We start from the raw sequence: 18978 nt of genomic DNA on the forward strand, positions 1-18978 counted from the left end.
CAAATGAGTATTTTGACCACATCATCCTCTTTATGCATGTTGTCTTACTCCAAGCTGTATAGGCTCGAAAGCCTACTACCAATTAAGCATATTAGGTGATGTGCATCTCTGTAATGAGAAGGGGTGTGGTCTAATGACATCAACACCCTGTATCAGGTGTGCATAATTATTAGGCAACTTCCTTTCCTTTGGCAAAATGGGTCAAAAGAAGGACTTGACAGGCTCAGAAAAGTCAAAAATAGTGAGATATCTTGCAGAGGGATGCAGCACTCTTAAAATTGCAAAGCTTCTGAAGCGTGATCATCGAACAATCAAGCGTTTCATTCAAAATAGTCAACAGGGTCGCAAGAAGCGTGTGGAGAAACCAAGGCGCAAAATAACTGCCCATGAACTGAGAAAAGTCAAGCGTGCAGCTGCCAAGATGCCACTTGCCACCAGTTTGGCCATATTTCAGAGCTGCAACATCACTGGAGTGCCCAAAAGCACAAGGTGTGCAATACTCAGAGACATGGCCAAGGTAAGAAAGGCTGAAAGACGACCACCACTGAACAAGACACACAAGCTGAAACGTCAAGACTGGGCCAAGAAATATCTCAAGACTGATTTTTCTAAGGTTTTATGGACTGATGAAATGAGAGTGAGTCTTGATGGGCCAGATGGATGGGCCCGTGGCTGGATTGGTAAAGGGCAGAGAGCTCCAGTCCGACTCAGACGCCAGCAAGGTGGAGGTGGAGTACTGGTTTGGGCTGGTATCATCAAAGATGAGCTTGTGGGGCCTTTTCGGGTTGAGGATGGAGTCAAGCTCAACTCCCAGTCCTACTGCCAGTTTCTGGAAGACACCTTCTTCAAGCAGTGGTACAGGAAGAAGTCTGCATCCTTCAAGAAAAACATGATTTTCATGCAGGACAATGCTCCATCACACGCGTCCAAGTACTCCACAGCGTGGCTGGCAAGAAAGGGTATAAAAGAAGGAAATCTAATGACATGGCCTCCTTGTTCACCTGATCTGAACCCCATTGAGAACCTGTGGTCCATCATCAAATGTGAGATTTACAAGGAGGGAAAACAGTACACCTCTCTGAACAGTGTCTGGGAGGCTGTGGTTGCTGCTGCACGCAATGTTGATGGTGAACAGATCAAAACACTGACAGAATCCATGGATGGCAGGCTTTTGAGTGTCCTTGCAAAGAAAGGTGGCTATATTGGTCACTGATTTGTTTTTGTTATGTTTTTGAATGTCAGAAATGTATATTTGTGAATGTTGAGATGTTATATTGGTTTCACTGGTAAAAATAAATAATTGAAGGGTATATATTTGTTTTTTGTTAAGTTGCCTAATAATTATGCACAGTAATAGTCACCTGCACACACAGATATCCCCCTAAAATAGCTATAACTAAAAACAAACTAAAAACTACTTCCAAAAATATTCAGCTTTGATATTAATGAGTTTTTTGGGTTCATTGAGAACATGGTTGTTGTTCAATAATAAAATTAATCCTCAAAAATACAACTTGCCTAATAATTCTGCACTCCCTGTACGGTGTTGAATAAACAAGAAGATAAATAAATGAGAGTTGAAAGTAACTTCAGAAAGATTTGGTCCTGATCACCCAAGCTCTTTCCCTACTTTAAAGCATGTGTCATTTCACTTTTTTTTAAGGCTCAAGTCGATTAATTGCCTCTCTTCCCCATCATTTCCTTTTCTGGATTTGACTTAAAGTAATTTTCAACCTTCCACCAACATTGAAACTGCTCTCAATTCAGGTTGAGCTGCCTGTAGAAGGCTGAATCCTTCAAAAGGCCAGACATCCTTATTTGGGCATTTTGAATTTCAAATCTATTTTGATTCTATAATGGCTCTAGGAAGCCTCTCTGAGTATATATAAAAAACATTATTTTTTCTTGTGTTATTCCATTATTTATCAGTCTGAAACTGAAGTCCTCACTGAAATTTTTACTGGTGGAGGGAATAGCCACAATTGCAGAGCTCAGGCTAAGTGAATTGACCAAAGTGTTTAAAGCATGGTGACCTAGAAGCTACTTTCATGGCTTCATACTTTTCTTCATGGAGTTAAGAAATAATAATAATAATAATAATAATAATAATTTAATTTGTATACCACCCTTCTCCCGAAGGACTGAGGGCGGTGAACAGGGCAATACATAATAAAAACAGGATACAAAAATTAAAAAGTAATTAAACAGCAATGCCTGTAAATAATAATACACATTAAGAGTTAAAACCGATTTATAAAACCCAACCCCATCCCATCAGGCCAGGCCGGATTGTTCAAAAAGGAAGGTTTTGAGATCGCGCCAGAAGGAGCGAAGGTCGGGGGCCATCCGGAGCTCAACCGGCAAGCGGTTCCACAGGTCTGGCGCGCCCACAGAGAACGCTCTCCCCCTGGGGGCCACCAATCAACATTCTTTGATCGGAGGCACCCTGAGGAGGCCCTCTCTGTGGGAGCGCACTGGACGGAGGGAAGTTGACACCGGCCGCAGGTAGGGAGTAGGAAGTAGGGCGACAGTTTGACCTCGAGAGTCAGTTTGGTTAAGGCACCAGGCTAGCAAGCAAGAACTGAGTTCAAGTCCTGCCTCAGACATAAAAGCCAGCTGGGTGACCTTGGGCCAGTCATTCCTTCTCAGCCCAACTCACCTCACAGGGGTGTAGTTGTGGGGAAAATAGGAAGAGGAGGAGGGCGTGTTGGATACGTTCACCTCCTTGCGTTATTTGTGAAACTAATAAAAGGCAGGATTTTTCCACACATGGAGGGGAGCTGTTCTGGCCTTCTTCTCCAGGCAGCACTTTTGCTCTGTCCGCTTAACAGTTCACACGGTTGCTTTAATACCACAAGCGGGAGAGCCGAGAGATTGCAGTTACTGAATGAAGCGGTCATGTGGATGTCTCACAGAATGCTCAACAGTCAAGATTCTGATTCTAATTGTGGTTGTAAATCAAGGTCTACCTGTATTTCTTCTACTTTCATCTTCTTACAGGCTATTAAATGCATTGATTTATGCCAGTGAGATGATGACTCTTAGCACCCACATAGACAGATTTAACAGTGCCCATAAGGAACTTTTTCTTATCAATGCTAGAAACATAAGCATTCCCTGATCAAAAGGTAGGATTTCCTTCTTAGGGAAGGCTCTGGAATCACCTACGGACTTTTAAGTAAAACTATATTTAGCATATAGAGATGGAAGAGAATTGAGCAGGATAGTTGTTTTGCGGAATAATATCACTGTTGGTGTAATTTCTGAGACCTCTGTTCCATTTTTGGCTCTAGTGCGCTTTCCACCTATGAATACAAACACCCTTCAGACATCCTTACCTAAGTTATCTCTAGCTGACCCTCCAGAGGTAAGTGAATTGTAAGTGAATTGTAATTAGATAGTTTCCTCAATTTGGGGAGAAAGGGTTTTCTGAAGTATGCAGTGCCAAGAAGCTGTAAAAAACTTGTCTAAATACTGGGAACTGATGTGATGGCAGTGTTTGGTCCTTTCTAAGTGGAGTTGGCAAGATCTAGCTTATGAGTATTCTAGTCAAACTCTGACTTTTGAGTCGAGATTATAGACAAATTGCAACCATTAAGCGTTGAAAAGGAGGAGTCTATTGCATGGGATTGATCATTTTCTAATATCATCTGTGGCCTCAGTGAGTTTGCCTAAAACTCTGGCAATCATCCGTTGTGCAGCTGTGCTTTCTTGTTTTCAGCACCAAAGAACCTGTGTTGATGAGAGCAGCAGAGAACTCTGTTCCCCCTTTGTATCTTTTTGTGTAGTCCATTGGAGATGTTTCAAACAAACAGGAATTTTAAAAGAGGGAACAGGCAGTTAAGCCAAAGTCAGATTCCCGGCATTATCTTTGTTTCTCAGAAAGTTTTTTGATACCACGTTTTGTTTTGAATTTTCCCCATCTGATCAAGAGAATCCAGAGGGTGAGTTATGGCGTCTTTTGTTAAATGGCCAGTTTGAGAATTCCTTTACCTGTTAGGACAGCTATTTTAATAAGGGATATATATATCCACCTTCCCAATAGTGACCATTTTGGGAGATCACCCATGTTTGTCTCTCAGAATTCCACATACACCCAGTGGACTTGAAAGGATTCTTGGTCTGTGTAAAATCAGGCAGTCCTTTGGGATGCACGTACATCCTTCCATTCTCAGCTGCCTCTCCAAAAGCCTGCTTCTTGCCATGCTGAAAACAAAAATTCTTTAGAAGAGTGGCCAGGACAGATGTCAAAATGCCCCGTAGTAGCATTTCTTCTTTTTTCAGACTGTATTTGTGGCATGCTTTTAGTTACCATAGTAAAAAAAAAATGCCATTGTAAGATGGGCAACTACTGTATTTAAATTGATGTGATTGATAATCAATCATCTGAAAGCTGCAGTGGTACTTGGTGAGATTAAATCTGAGAGTGCTTCAAGTGCAGGCCATACGATATTCCCATTACAAAAGAGCAAGCAGATACGTCTACCGGTATATATCTTCCTTGGAGAAACATGTGCAGGATAAGAAACAAAAAAATGACCAGCCAGATTAGAGAAAGGTCTATTCAGTCTAGCCTTCTATTTTTAATCTGATTAGTCAAATGTTTCAAGCAGCTTATGAAGGCTGTAAAAACAGATATTAAGATAATGCCATATGATAACTGGGAAAAAGACTGCTCCACTAGTTCTTAGAGCTATTAGCCATTGATTGATTTACTCTGAATGGATTTGTATAGTCATATTTGAAAGCCAAAATGATTATTAAGCAGTTTATGTTTTGTATCTTTTCTCCTAATTACCTGTCTAGAATTTGATTTTTCTGCTATCACAAACAGGCAAATATAAAAGTTTGCCAAGAGAAACAAAATGTGATTTGATATTTAATTTTTACAGAATGTGAACATGGGAAGAGTAATGAACGGAGCCGGTGCTGTCCAGGGTAAGCCCCGTTGTATCTTTATAGCCATTCTGTCTCTGATTACTTGGGAATAATACATCTTGCATTTTGTGATTTTTGAGTATTTGTAAAAAAACACAACTATTTGAACTGGTGTTCTTTTTTTTCAAAACCAACACTCTACTCACTGCCCATCTTTTTTTGGATAAATTCTTATTATCCCCCATTACACACTCATTCATCACAGTACCTTTTTCCAGTGTATGCTCAATGTGGTTTAAAAATCTCATTTAAGAGCCATAGGTCATGAACTCCCTTTCAGTCCTGGGTGTTTTATTTCCATCTGGCAAAGATAGAGTTGGCAAGATAATTTGGCTAGTTAAAAATGTTGTCACTCTAAAGCTTTGCTGCTAACCTACTGTCCTTTAAATATGTGAACTTCGATTCCTGTTCCTATTTAGCAGGGCCAATAGATCCCAGCGTGAAAGGCATTGTAGTTAGCACTTAGGCAGACTCACAGGTTGGAGAGGAGTGTTACTTTATATAAACTTGCGTGAGTTTTCACTAGTTTTCATACTCTGAAGATTGTAGGCAGAATGCAACTAACACACTTTTTTATTATATCTACAGCAGAACAGATTCACATATCCGTTCCAGAAGTAGAAGTACAGGTATTGTGCAAAATTACGATAACATATCTTTCTGTTTAATATAGAAGCTTTTTAGGAATTAAAAGAGTGATATAGCATTAGGCAATAACTGATTGGACTTTCAATATCTGCCTTGTTTGGTTTATTACAATTAAGTTGTATTTCCTTTGCCTTTTTAAACAATGGAATGCATTACAACGTGTTCCCCACTATGGAAAATGAAAGCAAAAACAAACTGGCATGCAAAGTAGAATTCTGTAAGCAGCAGTGAACACAGAAGAAGGTGAAAGCCAATTATAAGAAATCCAGCCTCCTTAAGTTTCTCTATCCTCCCTACTGCAATTGGCTTTTTGCTTTGCATGACAATTTATTTTTATATCAGTCTATGAGTATTTGGCGGCTGGGGTCCAATCTATAACCCTTCATTCCAAGTTTGCATACGCTTCATACCATACTTGGGTGTGGCCTGTGGCACTTCCCAAATTACTCCCAGTGAGAAAATTTCTGACTCAAATTATAGTTATGTATTTAAAAAGGTAAAGGTAAAGGTTCCCCCGCACATGCGTGCTAGTCGTTTCCAACTCTAGGGGCCAGTGCTCATCTCCGTTTCAAAGCCGAAGAGCCAGCGCTTGTCCGAGGACATCTCCGTGGTCATGTGGCTGGCATGACTAGACGCCAAAGGCGCACGGAACGCTGTTACCTTCCCACCGTAGTGGTCCCTATTTTTCTACTTGCATTTTTACATGCTTTCGAACTGCTAGGTTGGCAGAAGCTGGGACGAGTAACAGGCGCTCACTCTGTTACGCGGCACTCGGGATTCAACCCACCAAACTGCCGACCTTCTGATCAACAAGCTCAGCATCCTAACCCACTGAGCCACCGCGTCCCTAGTTATGTATTTACACACATGCAAAAATATGTGTCTATTTGTACATGTAACATTTCTAGAAAGCCCTAGTATATTTATTAGTATAGAATTGAGCCCAGGTAGAGTTACACAAAGGAAACAGCCTGCGTAGAATACCCTAGTTCAAGGGTATTGTGCAGTGCTTCAAATGCAAAGGCAGAAAATTGCTTTTTGGTTAGTGTGAATAATGTGCAAGTACCTCCCTGCAACTTCTTGACTGCCACTGTATTGTTTCTGTCTGCTCACTACAGCTGCAGTGTAATTCTGGAAAAATCTTTATTTGGTTTAAAGTTTGGCAGACACCCCTACAGAAAAAGACCCTTTGTGTCTTTTTCACCTTTGAATCTGAAGCACTGCACAGCTCTCCCAAGGCCCATGTTTTAGAAAGGACTCTGAGAAGCCATTATTATTTACCTTTTTCTGCCGCACCGAGGCAAAACTAAATAGACGATGCAAAGATGGGAAGTGTACTGTGCTCATGATTTTAGAGTAAGAGGCTTCATTCATGATACTGTTTTTGCAGGGTTGTAACAAGTACAGAATGCAAAGCAAACCTTTAGGAATCTGCCTGATTATTGACTGCATTGGCAATGATGCAGGTAAGTGCAATGGAAATCAAGTTGCTCCTTCCTGCCAGACATTAATTTAGTACACTACGTTCATTTGGGCAGGCATTTACTCTCATATTATTTTGGTATGCATAATTTCTCACAAAAGCATGCTGTCTAAAAATAAGTAGTAGTATGCACGAAATATACTTTTTGGGGGAACGTGGGAACATTTGGTTTTCCTTTTAGGTCTTGATCCTCTGCTGCTGACAGACAGCTGTCAGTCTCATTGGTATCAAATCGATATGGAAGAATTCTGTAGTCTTGCCCTTTCTCCTGAATATGTAGACCAGTTAATCTCTGTGAAAGTCAAATTAATGATAAAAGGTATAAATTAGGGACATTGATTATAAGAATGATCTCACCAGTCTTCCTAAACTTTATAGAGCCTTGGTGGACCAGTGGGCTAATGCCTCCTTAAGCTGCCTGCAATTAATGCAGGTTCGCATCCCACCAGGCTCAAGGTTGACTCAGCCTTCCATCCTTCCGAGGTAGGTAAAATGAGGACCCAGATTGTTGGGGGCAATTAAGCTGACTTTGTAATAATGCCGCTGGGGTGTGTGTGAAAACCCTAATAAGCAGGCATATACATAGAATGAAGGCTACTGCTAAGCTTGTAAGCCGCCCTGAGTCTTCGGAGAAGGGCGGGATATAAATGGAATTAAAATAAAAAATAAAAAAAATTGCCAGATGTTAGATTGCTACAGCCCTCAATTATGGGTATTAACACAATCTTACACTGAGTAATATGGGCTTTTCCTGAGAGGTTAAGTTAGAGAAAATTTTGGCATGAGAGGAGAAGGAGAAAAAATATCTATATGGGGATGGGAAGATAATTTTTTTAAAAAATCTGAACTTTAGAGTTATTCACACAATATAAATTACCATACCACAATAATGCCGCTTGGGGGGGGGGGCGAAAGCCCTAATAAGCAGGCATATACATAGAATGAAGGCTATTGCTAAGTACATTGATTTGTGCTTTAGATTGTAAGCCGCCCTGAGTCTTTGGAGAAAGGCAGGATATAAATGGGATTAAATATATATATAAATATATATATATATATATATATATATATATATATATATATATATATATATATATATATGTGTGTGTGTGTGTGTGTGTGTGTGTGTGTGTGTGTGTGTGTGTGTGTGTGTGTATATATATATATATATATATATATATATATATATATATATATATATATATATATATATATATATATATATATATATATATATCCTGCACTTATTTTATTTTATTTTTGAAAAGCGAACATACCTAACACTCTCCTTTCCACCTCGTAGTGCAACCCTTGAGGTGGGTTGTGCTGAGAGAGAATGACTGGCCTAAAGTCACCCAGCCGGTTTTCTTACCTAATAGAAAACTAGAACTCACAGTCTCCTAGTTTCTAGCCATAGGCCTTAACAACTAGACCAAGCTGTCTCTCATGCATTGAAATTGCAATCTTCCCTCTCAAAATTTTTGTAGAGGTACTCTAAGGAAAAAGCAGAATATAAAGTAAGAAAATGTAATATGAACAGGTTGAGGTGTAATCAAGGGCAATGTAAGAGATGGTGAGCCCTCAGGATAGAACAATATCAAGAATATATATATGGGGAAGATGATGACATAAATTTAGCAAGTGACTACAGCTAAAAATGTCTTCCAGCTTGTAATTAAGACAGGCAGGAGCCCAATAAATGCCAACAACTGGATTTTAAAACAGTTGCCCTTCTTCAGCCTGGACTCTAACCTACTGACCAGCCTGGTATTCTTGCTCCTGCTTCTTTCTCTGTAGGTTTGTTGACGAAAACCTTTAAATCACTACATTTTGAAGTTCACTGTCGATTGTTTCTGAATATGGATGCAGTGATGCATGATTTGTATGAAGTAGCAAGGCTAAGAGCTCACAAAGATGCAGACTGTTTTGTTTGTGTGCTTGTCAGTCGAGGGGACCACCAACATATATTCTGCACAGACCATAGTGTTCCAGGATTTCAACTGGAAAGGCTGAAGGATTTCTTTACCGGTGAGAGGTGCCCTGATCTCTTAGGGAAACCAAAGCTCTTTTTTATCCAGAACTATATTGAGCCCCCAAATTGGCAAGGAAATGCCAGCCTGACAGAAGCAGATGGAGATCTATGCACAATTCCACAAGTAGCAGACATTCTCTGGAGCTACTGCACATTGGATGCCTCTGCATTGGAGAGATCCACATGCTCATCATCCTATTATCTCTCCACTTTGGCTGACCTTCTGATGGATCCTCAGAAAAGGTAGGTGTTTATATTAGATACTAGCCACACAGGAGTTCATGCTATTCTATGGGAGGATGGGAAATAGATAAAGAGTATGAAAACAGCATTCTGCCAATGCTTGTTTACAGCAATAAGGTACAGCATTGATATTGGTCGCTGCAGAAAGAGAAAGTGACAGAAGTGGGACAATTTTGATACGTGTCAAAAGTACACTATAGAAATATAGTGGTTTCCCTGTAACTGAACAATGTCCTCCATATATGTTACTTTATAGAAGGGAACTGGAGGATTTGGAGGCACTGCTTGCCATAAACACATAAGGCCTCTGTTCCAGACAAGTGATGGAAACATTGATACAAACACATCTTTCTTGTCCCATGTCTGGGAACAAGGAAAACGTCTTGAAGAATTCCTCAAAAAATAAATATTACCCTGTTGCATCCTCCAGGTAATACAAGGAGTGGTGCTTACTTGAGAGAAGCCATGTAAAACATAACACAAAGCCTCTTAAAGATATTTACTTGGAAGTAAAGTCCCTGTTTGCATCTGTGCATGCTCAAACACCCCAAATACTGCACAGTCCAAGTGTGCCTTAGGGTAGTTGAATAACCTTTAGCTAAAGAATAGAACTAGGCACTTTTGCAAAATATGGAGCTGTTCACTTGCAGCTTTTACTTATTTATAAAAGTTATATAATCTTATGTTTAAGTTTTTTTTCTCCCTTGTTTCCCCTTTTTCTATGCAGAAAGCTGCCCCTGCTGGATATTTTTCTGGAGCTGAACAACAGAGTTTATGAATGGAATAGGATTAATCCTGCAGAACGGTACTTACTCTTATTGAAGCACACCCTGAGGAAAAAACTTTTCCTGACTGACAAGTGAAGGCCTTTGTGAAGCCTTTCTAAGATTTATCAGCTTCTCTTGGAGAGTCAAGCACAGCATCGGGATAGTATTCAGGAACATTTTGTACTTTTAAACTTAAGTAATTCAGAGAATTGCTGATCTTGGAGAAGAACTAGTAAGAATAAGTAGCTATTCTTACAAAGTATTACTTAAGATCTTATTGTACACCATAGATATCACTGAATACGTGCCTTATTTAAATAACTTGTCATGATCTTTCTCAGAGCTTCCCTCAGAAAAGTATATTACTTTCTGCCTTGTTTATGAATATAGGTTCAAACAAAATCCAAGCTGGATTATTGGAAGACAACATAATTGTCTCAGCATGCAAGTATAATCAAAAATAATAAGTAATACTATGAATAAAGTACAGTGTAAATGTTTTGAGCCACAAGTAAAGAATTATCAATGCTTGGTTGGAAGAATCTTCTTGCAGAAATTGCATTGAAAAAGGAAGCTAGGAATTGGGTGAGCTTCTGAGCTCTGCTCCTGTATATATACAGTACTTGGCTTTATTATCTTGTTATAGGTTTTGAAGGTCTTCCCTAATCTCAGCCATCTACGTGTGCATTTCTTAGTCCCACCATCTGTATAAAAGCACACCTAGTGGCTAAGAGTGTCTGAGAACAAGGGGGGCTAGCGGGACAGTGGAATTATTTTAGTGGTTAGCTCATCAATGATTATATATATATATATATATATATATATATATATATATATATATATATATATATATATATATATATATATATATATATATATATATATATATATATATATATATATATAAAATACTGAGATCCACTGCACCAAGAAATCCCATGAACGCAGAAATATAGGGGAACAGAAGCTTGTTTCCAGCTTGTTGTTTCAAGACAACCAGTAGAACTTGGTTAACATAGGGATGTAACTAACGTGGAGCTTGTTTTAAGCAAACGCCTAGAGATTTGACAGGGAGAAAAAAAGAATGGGAAGGAAGGTATATAAGTGGAACTGAACATAGTCTTGTTAGAAATTGAATTTGGATTGTCACTAAACTAAATATTAACCTGGAGAGTATTTTAGGGCTTTATAATAATTAGTAATACTATACTAGTAATTTTGCCTAAAATACAAGTAGGTATGTATTTCGTCTCTATGTCTTGAGATATGTGTATTGTACATTTGTACTTTAAAAATTGTTTAAGTTATTTTGCATATTTTGGTGCTGGTTAATACTTTTTCTTTCTGTGGAAGCTAGTCAGGAACATTTTAGTCTTTGTCAGGTGCAAAGAACCAGAATGACAAAGTGAACTGATCAAAGGACTTTATTGTTGCTTACCTATTTACAAGAATCTCACCAGACTAACTGCATTCTTTTGAGAACAGTCAGATAGACCGTTCAAGAATCTTAAGGGGAGTCTGGCTTCCCCAGTCTGTTTATTCCACTCTCTGTTTAAGCTGGACAGACTACCAGAATCTTATATATTTATAGATATTCTTGGGGAAATCTTCTCTTTTTAAATCTAAATTATTTTGTTAATTGTTTGATATTATTTCAGTAATTAGTTTTAGACCTTGTACCATGCTTTTCTAACAAAACTGATTTCTAATATTGCTTCAGATAAGTTTGCCAATCTTCAGTTTCACTCTAAATACCTCAGAATCTGTTTTAAAGTACTAGGGAATAATTTGGTGGATGGAGAGAGGATCTAGTGAGAAGGAGTGATTTATTTGTTGCTGGAAACGTTACTGTAGGACCAGGCTGAAGCAGCTTATAGCTAAAGAAGAAACAGGCACATAAGCAGCTTGGACAAAGGTCAGGGATCTTGTCTGTCTCCTTCGGGGAGCTACAAGTAGTCCTCAATTTATGACCGCAGTTGAGCCTAAATTTTCTGTTGACATTTATTGCCACAGTTGGTAAATGAATTACTGCAGTTAAGTTAGCAACACAGTTGTTAAGTGAATCTGGCTTCCCCATTCACCTTGTCAGAAAGTCGCAAAAGATGATCAAGGGACACTGGAACGCTGCAACTGTCATAAATATGAGCCAGTTGGCAAGCAGTCGCATTTTGATCACGTGACCATGCGGATCTTACAACAGTCATAAGTGTAAAAAATGGCTGTAAGTCACTTTTTTCAGTGCCACTGTAATGTCAAAGGGTCACTAAATGAACTGTTATAAGTTGAGGACTACCTGCTTTCCCCGCCACACACACACACTCATTCACACTTATCCACATCCTCCTCAACTAGGCTGCCAGGTACCAGCTAGAGCAATCCAAGTCTGCATCTAATGACTGCAAAGAGTGGGCAGACTTCGGGACCCTTTTTATCCTCCAGGATTTCATGTGCTCAGGCCCAAAATCTTTTGTCTGGTTCAGGTGACTTTTTTTCCCTTCGTTTCGCCAACAACTTCAAAAAAAGTCATCTCTTTAAAAAAAAAAGGTAAAGGTTCCCCCGCACATGCGTGCTAGTCATTTCCGACTCTAGGGGCCGGTGCTCATCTCTGTTTCAAAGCCGAAGAGCCAGCGTTTATCTGAGGATGTCTCTGTGGTCATGTGGCCGGCATGACACCAAAGGTACACGGAACTCTTGTTACCTTCCCACCGTAGTGGTCCCTATTTTTCTACTTGCATTTTTACATGCTTTCGAACTGCTAGGTTGGCAGAAGCTGGGACGAGTAACAGGTGCTCACTCTGCTATGTGGCACTTGGGATTTGACCTGCCAAACTGTCAACCTTCTGATCGACAAGCTCAGCGTCCTAACCCACTGAGCCACCGCGTCCCTCTTAAAAAAAAAAGGCATGTCTAAAAGTTGTTCAGCAAAATGGAGAACACTCTTGGCAGGCTTTAGCTGTCTGGCTGACTGCCTGTAGAGGACAATCTACAATCTAGCCTTTAAGTTCTAGCTGGACTCTACAGGGTGCTCAGGAGAGCTAAAGCTTGCAAAGACTCAGGTTCCTTCATTTTGTTGCACAACTTAGAGATGACTTTTTCCCCCCTTTAGTTCAGGGGGAAAAGCTGCAGAAAGATATTAATTTTTTGCTCCCTTCATTCCTCAACTCTTCAGCCTGGAGTCAAGGTAAGGTTTTTAAAAGGGATAGAGATTCGAGAGCAGAAAGAAAGTTTAGTTTTGGCACTTAATGGGTTAGCACCTAATTATCACCTCGGTCATATTTGTTCCTAATTCAGTACCATAAAAATTGCATCAGGATCTAATCTCGGGCTAAATTGTATAAAATATTTTAATTTGGAAAAGTCACATGGATTTTACATGTGACTTTTATGTTTAATCAGTTGTATATTGGGGAGGGAAAACGGCTCTCTGGGGAATTTTTCAAAAAAAAAAAAAGCACTCAGAAATCAGGAGTGGGAGTAGGGCCCCCACACTATGACGTGTTGATTTCTGCCCTGTCCCCCCATCTTTTCCAGTTTGCAAGCAAAATGAGAGGATCGACGTTGCTGCCCTCCCCCCGCCCAGCAGTAGCAGCTCTCGGCCACATGAGGGTCTCTCCCTCCCCCCCCTTGGGTCACCCAACTATCTCTTTTCCACGCCCCTCACCTCTTAAGACCACAAGTGGACTCCTTTATCCATTTAATGTATCTGATGCAACTATCCGGAAGATGAAAAAAAAAAGACATCAGGCAGCTTCCTCCTTTATATTTACACCCTCTTTAAAAACGTACCTGCTGTGAAAGAGGGAAGGGCAGGGAACGACGTCTAGCCTCACTATAACTATTTTAAACCTAGTTACCAAGTCGGGGATAAAACATTCACAGGGGTGCATTCCTGGCCACTGAGGAGCTCATTTCCCGCCAAGTCGCTGTGAGGAGAGGATCAAAGCTGTGTCAAGCCTGGAGGGCTCCAAGCCAGAAATTCAAAATGTAAAGTGAGCACCAGAATTTTGTGAGCTTTTTAAAGAGAAAGTTGCTCTATTGTGCCCAGACAGGAGTTCTCCGAGCACTTGATCGCAGAAGATCCATCGGTTCTGAGCATTCCCTGCATGTTTTAGTATCGTGGCTACTTCTAATGAATGAATTCGGAAGTTTTGGTGCATTTTAAACTTTGCAATTCCAGTGAATTTTTCGGGAGCCAGAATTGAGGTAGCAAGTGAGTTGGTGTCTTAGTAAGCCAGAGAAGAGGCTCCATTTTCCTGGATCTCACTGTTTGCGTCCTTCCTTTTCCAGCCTTGACTCCGCCCAGGCAAAATCCAAACAAGTTACAAAGGGAAGTCTGGAAATCCCCAAAGGAAATGGGTAAGGGACATTGTTGGCCAACCTTTGCCATGATCTACCTTCAATTATAAATTACAAACTTCATGTTTGATGAATGTTTATATAGAAAATGATGAATTTATCCCACTTAAGAACTCTCCAGGCCCTGTTTTTGAGAAGGTGGGATAGAGCTTTGGAAGCACATCAGTATCAAATCCTCCTGAAGGACTAATCTCAGATGATTTACTGTGTTCCAGAAGATGTTCCATTATCCTGCCCCACACACACTTGAATCAGTGCCATTTAGAATTTAGATTGACATGTTACGAAAAGTTGAATGATTTCAAAGAAAAGCTGCTTCTTTGCCATCAACAGGTGGAAAGAAGTAATTTTTCAAATTTTCCATCACTTGAAAAAATGGTCGATGATCATGGATCTATGACTCCAATTGTGCATAAAGAAATCGTGGCTCATTTGGAAATGCTGTCAGAATCGTTTGTTGGATATTTTGCTGCTGGAGACTCGAAGATTTCTGAAGAATGATCCATAGTCCTACAATTTGGAGAAAATGTCAAGATGATGATAACCTGAAGGAAGATCTTGATTTGTGGACAAGTCATATCTTAAAATGAAATTTGAAAGCAACACTTTGGAGGAGTATTGGTGTTCAGCAATAGATAGGTTTTCAAGACTTTGTGAAAAGGCACTGGGTGTCCTTATCCCATTTTGGACAACATATTTATGTGAGGCAGGATTCAGTTCTCTTTTGTCAATCAAAACCAAATCGAGAAATCGCCAGAACTCACAAGCAGACCTGCAGATCACCATCAGCAACAAAGTACCACGTTTTGACAAAATCATAAAGAAACAGGAGCAAAAAAAGTCATTAAATTCAAATTGACTGCATGTATTTGAATTTATGTAACTTTTTCTTATTTTTTCAGTTCACGTCATTCAAAATTTGTTTAAATAAGTTTGTTGCTCAAATTGAGTATATATTCGCTTTCATCATCTTCAAACCAGGTATTTTTATAAGGGGTGCAAGAATATATCAGAAGCGTTCCAGGGATACGGGGTATAGAAAAGGTTGGGAACCACTATTCTAAGGACTTGATTTTCAATTCTTTCACCCTATTGACTGCTCTTATCTGGACAAGCTTCAGTTTATCATCATCCTTTTTATACTGGGATGTGCAGAAAACTGAACATTCAAGCGATTCTGATTAAAGAGGTTTTTCCTGGGTTAATTCTCTATCTTCTGTGGTATTACAAAGGGAAAATGCCATAGTCATAGAACTAGAAAAATGGCAAAGCCTGTGGGAAAGAAATTTGAAAATAACAAAAGTGGTAGCGTACCAAGAAAATTTATATAAAATGTTTTATAGATGTGAGATTAGCAAAAAATGTTTAAAGATGTATCAAATAATTGTTGGAAATGTAAACAAAAATAGGCACCTATTACCATCTTTGGTGGACATGCTCTAAAGCTAAAAGATTTTGATTAAGAATACATACATGGTTGGAGAAAATAATGAAAAAACATAGATTTTAAGCCAGAATTATTTTTGTTAGGTATAATTGTAGGTAATTATGAGAAAGAGTATATACATTTAATTTTACACATATTAACTGCAGCAAGAATTGTATTTGCTCAATATTGGAAAAATGGAAATCTACCATCGGAGGAAGTGTTAATTTAAAAAAAATCTTAGAATGTGCAGAAATGGATAGATTGACATTGAAAATGAAAAAGAAAGAAGATTCAGTTTATTTTAGAACATGGGATACTTTTTATAATTGGCTAGAAAAACGAGGTAGAGAGAAAGGAATTTAATATGTATTAGTAAACTAGACATTGAAACCCAGACAATATGTTGCTGATAATATTTTAAGCACTGGTCCGGGGCCAGAAGCTCAGTCAGGACCACATGTATCCAGGCAGGATAGGAATGATACCCTCCCTCTTCCCAGGTTGTATACAACACCCAAGAGGTCATGCTTGACTTTGAGAATCCTTGATCAAGAGAATTACACTTCATTTTTCCAAGCATCGGAAAAATATGCTTAGGAAGGGGAAGTTGCATTTTGCCCTTAAAAACAGGCCAAAGACCATGAGCATATTTTCCACTGCTATTCTGAAATAATATTCTTGCAGGCTCCATAATCTAATGACAAATTTCCATCCAATCACATCATTTTTCTTTCTTATTTCCAAACATCCCTTGGAAAGAATATTTAAACTCTTGCTTCATATTCTATTTAACACTTACAAAGACAACTAGCTAAACATGCAGTGAGTTTCCGTGGCTTAGCATGGACTAGAAATCTGGAACTTTCTGATCCTACTTCACCACCCTAAACTCTTTACCCCATAGGCTCTCTTTCAAATAACCAACAAAGAAACCAAAGATAATCATTCTTATTTATCCTGAACATACAAGTAAAGTGTCGTGGTTCCGACAGATGAAACTCTTCAAAAGAACTTCGAGGCACTGCTTACCTTAAAGGATCTTTTATTCAAGTAGCATGATATCAGCATTTACATAATGGAAGCCAAAAACTGAATTCCCCTCCCCTAGGCACATAGTATCAAAGCACAATTCCCTCCTGCAATTAACAGTCATAAATCACATTCCCCAATTAGCTTGAAGCCCGCCAATTCTTTATCAGCTCTGGCTCAATAACTTTGATTCTCATGCTAAGTTTAGTTATGTCTAGCTGGACTCTCATTCACACACCCCCTCCCAGCACCATCTAACTCTAATAGCGAAAGGGAAAAAATGGCTACATTTCTATCTGTTGTCAATGCAAAAACATCTGGTGTTAGCAGCATTGACATAAAGTCTTTGTTCCAGACAGCAGTAAACTGGTAAATGTTTAACAACAACTAACTCTGATGGCTCCATGCAACTGTCATGCGGCTAGCTGTCAAACGGCTGATCAGCATGCCAGCATTTGTTGCTCAGCTCTGCTCTCAAAGATCCAGAATATTTAATAATCAGCTCCAGCACAATAGTCCCATCTGCAACAAACTTTCTACAATGCAAAGTTTAATATTTTACTCCATCTTATTCAAGCAGCAAATTTGAGTGCAACTAAATATTTCAAATATGTAGTGTTTAACGGGAAGACATTCTCCTAGTGAAGACAAATGAAATAGAACAACAGAGAATGGATGGAAGCAAACTGTTATTCACACTAATTTGTTAAAGAAACAAGGAGTTCCTATATGAACTGTATTAATGTACATATTGTTGCCTTTTTAAACAGTGATTTGATTTGTTTCATACCTCATTATTACCCCCCGTTGATAGGGCTCGCAACTTGGGCGTCCTCCTGGATTCACGGCTCAATTTTGAAGATCATATAGGAGCCGTGACCAGGGGGGCTTTTGCCCAGGTTCGCCTGGTGCACCAGTTGCGACCCTACCTGGACCGAGATGCCCTACGCACAGTCACTCATGCGCTCGTGACCTCCCGTTTAGACTACTGCAACGGTCTCTACATGGGGCTGCCCTTGAGGACCACTCGGAGGCTTCAGCTGGTGCAGAATGCGGCCGCACGAGTCGTGATGGGGGTCTCCCGATACTCCCATGTAACACCTCTACTCCGCGAGCTGCATTGGCTTCCGGTTGCCCTTCGGGTGAGATACAAGGTGCTGGTGATGACCTATAAAGCCCTAAATGGTGAGGGTCCGGGATATCTGAGGGAACACCTGCTGCCAGCATCAAGCTCCCTTCGTCCAGTGCGCTCCCACAGGGAGGGTCTTCTCAGGGTGCTGCCGGTTAAAGATTGCCAGCGGGTAAAACCCAGGGGTAGGGCCTTCTCAGTGGGCGCGCCTGCCCTTTGGAACCAGCTGCCCGCGGAGCTTAGGACTGCCCCCGATCTCCGTTCATTCCGCCGGGACCTGAAGACCTGGCTCTTCGAGCTCTCTGGCCCAGGCTGAGAATTTTTAATTTTAACTGGGGTTTTTATTTTCTCTCAGGGTTTCATTTAATCTTTTTAATTGTTTTAACTTTTGTATTGATTTTCTTTTAAATATCCTGTAAACCGCCCTGAGTCCTTCGGGAAAGGGCAGTATATAAATCTAAATAATAATAATTATTATTATTATTTGGATCTTGAACAACTTTATAAAGAGCTGGCACTAATATTTTCTTCCGATGAAGCGTTGCTGCATAATTGGAAATCTGCATTTCAGGTAATGCCTAAGGAAAAAAAGAAGCAAGAAGAACATGTTTCATATCAAGATTGGTTTGAATTTTCTTATCATGGTTCATTGAGCAAGCTATAGTGACCCAAATTACATCGATGAGATTCATACGTCACACTAAACAAAAACCAAAAACAAAGCAATCCATATTTTGGCTTAGTGTTATATGTACTCTGGACCACCACTGCAAGCTAGGAAAGAAAACATATCTATAAATCCTCAGCAAGCTATCGCAAAGGAAGAAGTGGGGGGGAGAGTCACTGACAGTGACATCACACAAAATTTCTTCAGATCTAGCAGCCAAACATAGAAGTTATTAAAACATATTCAACTTAAAATTC

The 18978-nt window shown here is 39.6% G+C and overlaps 1 protein-coding gene across 3 annotated transcripts in view; it reads left to right on the forward strand.

Moving 5' to 3' along the window:
- CFLAR (CASP8 and FADD like apoptosis regulator) overlaps positions 1–17707 on the forward strand; it is a 28617-nt gene extending 10910 nt beyond the window's left edge. Inside the window, exons 5-12 of one of the 3 annotated variants that reach the window (XM_081342299.1) lie at positions 3294–3367; positions 4893–4938; positions 5527–5567; positions 6977–7052; positions 8867–9344; positions 10072–10149; positions 14399–14467; positions 14579–17707. In XM_081342299.1, the coding sequence (XP_081198425.1) occupies positions 3294–3367; positions 4893–4938; positions 5527–5567; positions 6977–7052; positions 8867–9344; positions 10072–10149; positions 14399–14467; positions 14579–14657 (941 nt within the window). In that variant the 3' untranslated portion in view covers positions 14658–17707. Of the gene's footprint in view, positions 1–3293; positions 3368–4892; positions 4939–5526; positions 5568–6976; positions 7053–8866; positions 9345–10071; positions 10937–14398; positions 14468–14578 lie in introns of those variants that run through there. The other 2 variants (XM_081342300.1, XM_081342301.1) reach the window with 2 other exon arrangements.
- Positions 17708–18978: the final 1271 nt, after the last annotated feature.

This window comes from Vipera berus (assembly GCF_964194415.1).
Source record: "Vipera berus genome assembly, chromosome: 1".
Taxonomy (NCBI): domain Eukaryota; kingdom Metazoa; phylum Chordata; class Lepidosauria; order Squamata; family Viperidae; genus Vipera; species Vipera berus.